At 46.1% G+C, this 6,547-nt stretch overlaps 1 protein-coding gene across 1 annotated transcript; it reads right to left on the bottom strand.

Moving 5' to 3' along the window:
* Window positions 1-989: 989 nt before the first annotated feature.
* Window positions 990-6,116, bottom strand: LOC307142329 (uncharacterized protein; the record flags this gene model as incomplete). The annotated part of the gene is made up of 3 exons (XM_079843067.1): window positions 990-1,208; window positions 1,308-4,438; window positions 6,041-6,116. The coding sequence occupies 3 exons, from the start codon at window positions 6,114-6,116 to the stop codon at window positions 990-992; spliced, it is 3,426 nt and encodes a 1,141-aa protein (XP_079699193.1).
* Window positions 6,117-6,547: the final 431 nt, after the last annotated feature.

Genomic DNA, 6,547 nt, shown 5'->3' with positions numbered 1-6,547 from the left:
TTGTGTATATGCTGTAAACAACTTTACAAGTGGTAGTTTTGTGTTCAATGCAATTCTAATAACAATAATAACAATATTTTTTTTGGGGGGGGGGGGGGGGATTGTTAAGTAAAAACAATCTGGAAACATTCATTCTGACTTTATTCTCTCTTTGACAAGTTAGGACCACATTACATCCAAGAAATTTACACAACAAAGCTGGATAGAGTTCAACAGGGCCAATAAAGTCTCAACATTCAAGATAACAGAAAGTAATGCATTCATCTTTAGCAAATTCGAGCCACTTATGCTCATCATTGTGAAAACTGATCTGATTTGCTGTTTTTCATAATAAAAAATAAAAAAACTAAATCAAGAAGGATGAAGCACAGGCATCGATTGGGCAGAAAGTAAATCTGACTCTCAGCATTTCAATTCCATCCATTGTTATTATAAACCTCCCTTGTCAAGAAGAGTTTCAGCAGATATAGTGCAGCTATAGAGAAACACCTACAGAGTACAGCAGCATGAAAGAAGATACAAATTAAACAAAACAAAAAAAGGATATTTACATTCAGCTGCACATCAGATGATCAGTTTTGGTATGATCTCACATCCCCTCTCATCTCACACATAAGGTCCGTCCCTTTTTTCCCCTCAAGTTTGCTCTTTTTTATGTAGTAAAGTATTTTTATGTATATCCTGGAATTTCAAATTGATTTCTGAAATTGCACTTAGACACATAATTAATTTGCTTGTCATTTGTTATACACAAATACTGCTTTCAAGATCCAATTTCAGTGCATCCTGATATTTGAAGTCGAAAGTCCTTATCAATATGATTTAATTGTGTTCATGAAAAGGCACTACTATTACATATGGACTGATTCACTAGCATTCTACAATATCAAACAATTAAAAACTACTCCTAAACACAAAATTGAAAAAAAAAAGTTGTCATAGAAATCAGTAAACAAGAATAGTGCTAATACCTAACTAATCACATTCTTTTAAGCGGTGTCTTCAGTTCTGTCGTCTCTGTCAGTAGTAGACACTGGATGCTCAGTCTGTTTATCTTTACTCTCCTCTGACAAGTTTTTAGCATCATCTCCTCTCAGTTTCCGATGGGTCGGCTCCTCTGCGTGCTCCACAACTTTTCCCTCAGAGGACTGTGAGGATGCAGTACTGGCCAATTGATTTGTACTCCCGCTGTGGATTTTCATATGCCCCTGTTGAAACACAATAATTAGAAGTCTTGTTTCTCACATAAACAATATCAGTTCATGGATAAAATGTCACCTTTTAAAAATGCACATGAATCTCTGTACCTTCAATCCACTGCGGCTAGCATACTCTTTTCCACACTCCGTGCAGCTGTAAGGTTTCTCAGGACGCTGCGGTTGCGGAAGAGCCACGGGAGTCTCTGATGGTGTAATTTCAGTCTTTTCTCTATCTTTCCTTTGATCCTCTTCTGCAGACTCCTCCATTTTGGGTTCTTGTGCATCCTCAGCTTTCAGCTTCTGCTCTACAGCGCTGTCGGGAATTGTAGGGTGCAAAGAAGGTTTCTCTGTTGCTGGGCGAGAGTCACCATCATTTGGCTCAAGAACATGGTCTATTCCATTCACATGAAGTGCTGTCTGCTCGCTGCTTTGGTCGGATTTTGACTCGGTGGACAACCCTGGGCTGAAGGGTGGAGTTAGGGCAGGAGACAGATCGAGAGCTTCAGAGCTTAAACTAGGTTTTGGTCCATTGATCACCATGTTATGTGAAGCTCCAATGTGCCTTTTTTTATCAAACAAGGTGTCTTGGGAGTTAGTCCTGGTACAGAGGGATAAAGGTGTGTCTTCATCCTCTTCTGCAGAGCCATTGACAACTTGAGACTTGTCAGGTGGGCTGTTTTCTCTGGAGGGGTCCTGTTTCTCCAGGGTGAGGGTTGGACTAGTCTCAGGTGTGTTGTCATAGGGATCTTGATTTGACTCCATGATCTGGTCTGCATCACCTGCTGTAGCATCTCTTAAGCTTGCACTAGACTCCAGTAAGCTGGCAGAGGAAGACATGCTCATATTGAGAGGAAGAGACTGAAGGGTTGTGGGTAAGGAAACTCCATCCATTTGACCAGAGTGGTCCTCTGACTGAAGTTCTCCGTTACCTTCTGGAGGTAACTGGCCCCCCAGATGCATGCGAATGTGATGCTGCAGTACCACGGCATTGGTAAACTTGCGCTGACAGAGTGGGCATGAGTTCTGGCCCCGTGCATTGGCAGGACGTGCTCTGTGAGTGGCTAGATGAGCCCTAAGGCTTCCTTTTGTGGAGAAGGAGCGGCCACAGAGTTTGCAGGGGAATGGACGTTCGCCCAAGTGAGTGGCCTGGTGGAGACGTAACGCCCTTGGGCAGCTGAGGACACGGAGGCACACTCCACACTGATTAGGGACCAAAGAGGAGGCAGTAGACCCTTGGAGCTCTTGGCCAGTCAGCTCACTGCTGGGATTTGGGTTCAGCCCTAAGGCCGCCATCATCTCCCTCCTGTAAGCCGAGATAGCATTCGTGTTGGAGGTTGTGGATATGTCATTAGCCTGAGTATTGCAGTTCACCTGGCCTTCATTTGTGCTTTTTGGGAAAGGCTGCTTCTCTAACTTCTGTGCCAGTCTCTGTAGCTTGGAGGTGTCAGAGGTGGCAGAGGATGGGGATGGAGAGGAGGAAGGAGAAGAGGAATTTTGAGGTTTGGGGTAAGAGGAGAAAGGGAAGGTAAGTGGGAGGTGAGGGGAGGGAAGGTGAGGGCGAAGAAGGGCAAGACTAGGATGGTGGGCAGAGGGACCTGATGGGAAGAGGATCTTCGGAAGATGTGCCAGCTGAGAATATGGAGAACCAGGATGTAAGGTGGGGTGTGGTGGTGTATTCTCATCAAACCTCTGCTGCTTCGCACCTTTGAATTGACCGTTCATGGCAGAGGAGGTGATGGATGAAGACGACTGCACACTCGTGGAAACGGAGGCTGCGGCTGCAGCCGAGGCACGGTTAAGCTGTAGCAAAGAGTGGGCGGTTGAAAGCAGGGCTAGATCAACACTGGGTGGCAATGGTAGGGAGGAGGGAGATGGATGAGATGACCCAGATAGGAAACCCAGGGTTAAACTGTCTGGCACACCTACACTACCCTTAACCCCAAAAGGCTCCTCGTCCTCAGCTCGACGTTTTCTGCGCCTCTGTGATGGCCCTGAACTAGATCCTGATTGGCTTTGCTCGGACAGAGCAGGTGGCAGGAGCGAAAGTGACAGCTCGGGATTTTGCTCACGGTGACGAAGGAAGTGGGCTTTGAGGTTGCCGCGGGTAGTGAAGCGACTGAGGCAGACTGGACACTGGTACGGGCGCTCACCGGTGTGGGATCTCAGATGGATCTGTAGGGAGGAGTCACTGCTTAGAACTTTTCCGCAGAAACGGCAGACGTGCTGTTGGCGACCCGAAGAGGAGCTTGAAGATCCATTTGACGTACTAACAGTGGAACTGAGAGAAAGCTGGTCCTGGGAGAGGCTGACCGTGGGCAAGGGAGGAGTTGGGAAATTCACATTGCCATGGCTGATTGAGGTGTTGGGAGACTTTTCATTGAGGTAACGAGGTGGAAGTCCAAGCGTTAGAGAGAGGGGGTGCATAGAGGCTGAAGATGTGACTAAGGATGAGGAAGATGTTGAAGATGAAGATGTGGAATAAGGAGCTCTGGTTCCATTGGTGTGAGATAGGTTGGGCTTGGATGCAGGAGCTTGGGGAATTAAAGAGGCACCAGAGACAGTATTAGGTGGGGAGTTAGAGCCTGCATCTCTCTGTCGACCCTCCACAGATCCCTGAGGTGCATCTTGGGCACTGACCATACCACCTAGACGCAGCACCTGCCTGCAGATCTCTTCTGTAATCTGCATTTGGTGAATCTGTCTTTGCTGCAGGACCCTAAGCTCCTCCAATAGTACAGCGAGGGTCGGGGGCACCTGGAGTTGCTCTGAAGGTGACGAAGGAGTTTGGTGGATGGGACTAGGGCTTCCTTGATGTGGTGGGGCACCCAGCGATGATGAAGAGGATAAAGAGGAGGAAGAGGAGGTAGTGGTGGTTGCAGAAATACCCATTGGTGGGGACGTCACAGTAGACAGGGGCTGATGAGATGACATATGAATGGATTTCTGCTGGCCAGGAGGAGGCGAGTGGGTCTGGGAGGACAGAGAAGGGTGCGGGAAGTCCGGAGACAGAGATGAATGTGCATTAGGCAGTGATGTGGTATATGAGGAAATGTGATTTGGCCAGTGGGGAGGAGATGAGCTCTCGTTGGGGAGCGAGGGAGCGTGAAGGCCACCAGGAGACGGTCTTGGGGCCAAAGGAGGCTGACAGTCCTGAAGGGATGTAGGAGAGGAGGAGGATGACGACGAGGTAGCTTCAGAGGCAAGAGAGGTGGATGGAGATTTTACTGGAAGCTGGTCTTCTGGAAAATAGAGAAAATTAAGAATAAGTTTTATCCTCAGACAATTGCCATTATTTAAAAACATATAGCATTTTGCATTATTTTATCATTTAGTTTGTATATTAATTGTTGACAATTGAGTTATATAACAGGAGAATGCCTTCATTTTATAGGACAACTCCTTTGGTCAACAGTTTTTCTTTCACAAAATGCTGAATACCACTCCGCGTTCTTGATGATCTTTCACCCTTAAATCGCAACCTTCATATACCGCACTCACATCTTCTGTCCTCACTATTGCCACAACTCACTAACCACCTTGCAGCTATTGCAACGCTTTTTAAAGGACAATAGGTATCACCACAACAACCCACAACCCCTCTTAACCCAACCCTCTGTCCATCAACTACATCTTTCATCTCTCTATTCACCCTTCCCCCTGACCCTACACAGGGTCAGAGGTTATGGCATAGAAAAGGTTTTGCCCACTGTCCATGCGCTCTGATTGGCTAGATGACCTAACCTCATGAGCTCTAAGGTCAAATTCTTTGAGAATCTTGAGCGGAGAAAAAGACCTAGAAGAAGGGGGTTGGGAAAATAGTGGGTTGACTGACAGACAAACTATTTTCACTCCCTGTGACATGCCGATACCAAACGACTGTACACGGACCTGTGGAATCAAATCTGAATCTGAACTGCCCAGAAACGCTCAACCCTGAGAAATCCCCTCACAACATACTACCTGTTCTTGTCAAAAGCTATAGAAATCAAATCACAAAGGTGCTGTATCTTTCAGATTCCTTAGCTAACTTTTTTTTCCCCTTCCATGCATGCACGCAACAGTGCATTCTTTCTCCTCTCTGTATTCTAACAGTGGAACCCCCAACTGAGCAGAGGTACAAAGTGAATAGAGGCAAGGGAGTGGGAAGGGGGGGAACACGGTGGAAGCAGAAAAGAGGAGCACATGGAAACATGAGAGAGAGAATAAGGGAGAAGAGGACAGAATAGAGTGAGAAGAGATTAATCTTTACCCAAACACCCCCTTCGTCCCCTCCCCCTTGCCTGCACCTTATTCACACTGAATAGGAGACTCCTCTAAATGCATAAAAGACCCCCAGCAATCAAACTGACTATGCTGCAAGTCTCTTGGTGGATTGACATTACTGAAAAGCTAACGCAGTTATGGCCCCCTGAGTGATTTGTGTCAACATAATGACCGGCCATACGGCCGAACACCTTTAGTCCAACCCCCTGGCTATGTCTGTAAAAGAGCCTTCTTTCAATTCAACACATCTAGCAGACATTTTTAGCGGGAAATGTCAGTAAACTACTTATTTTTTGAAAAGTTCAGTCATGGTGGAAATGTGAGCTGTGTGCTCTTAAACAATGAGCTCACTGAGTAGAGGACCAAACACACAGTGCATTTTAACCTGTAACTCTTCAGGTGATAATAGTGCCCATTTTAAGCAATAAAGAAAAACTTAGCCTACATGTAAAATATTATTTGGGTAACAGGTGTTCCATGCAAACTTGTTCAGCAAAAAAAATAGTTTTTAAACATTAAAGCATAACTATCAATTAGTCCAGGGTAACAAATAATTAACAAAGGAATGGTTTCCTCACCTTGCAGCATCAAGCGCGTGCCCCCGGGGTCTGCGTTAACAAGCTGTTGGGGCCGTTTCTGTTTCCGGCGTGACATGATTCACGAGCAGACGGTGAGAGTTACGTTACGGGCATCAAACAACTTTGCAAGTTATGGGAAAACCGCTTGTGAATAAATAAATAACGAACTCCCTCGTTCGCCAATAATCCACCTCGCGGGGCGCGTTAAGACAGCATCGACATCTGTTAAAAATAGTAAGTTAAAAAAATAAAAATAAAAACTTAAAATTCGCGTCGTCCGCTGTTGCTGTGTGAACGGGCGAGTGCGTGTGTGGCTGTTTTTCCTCAACAAGTCCTCTCTTTCTCAAACTTGTCCACTCTGCGGACCCCCCTCCCCTCCTCTCCAAAGACACACACACACACACACACACACACACACACACACACACACACACACACACACACACACACACACACACACACACACACACACACACACACACACAAAAATACAATCTCTCCTTGTTC

This window comes from Gobio gobio (genome assembly GCF_949357685.1).
Source record: "Gobio gobio genome assembly, chromosome: 2".
Taxonomy (NCBI): Eukaryota; Metazoa; Chordata; class Actinopteri; order Cypriniformes; family Gobionidae; genus Gobio; species Gobio gobio.
This window is presented reverse-complemented; position numbering and strand designations above follow the sequence as displayed.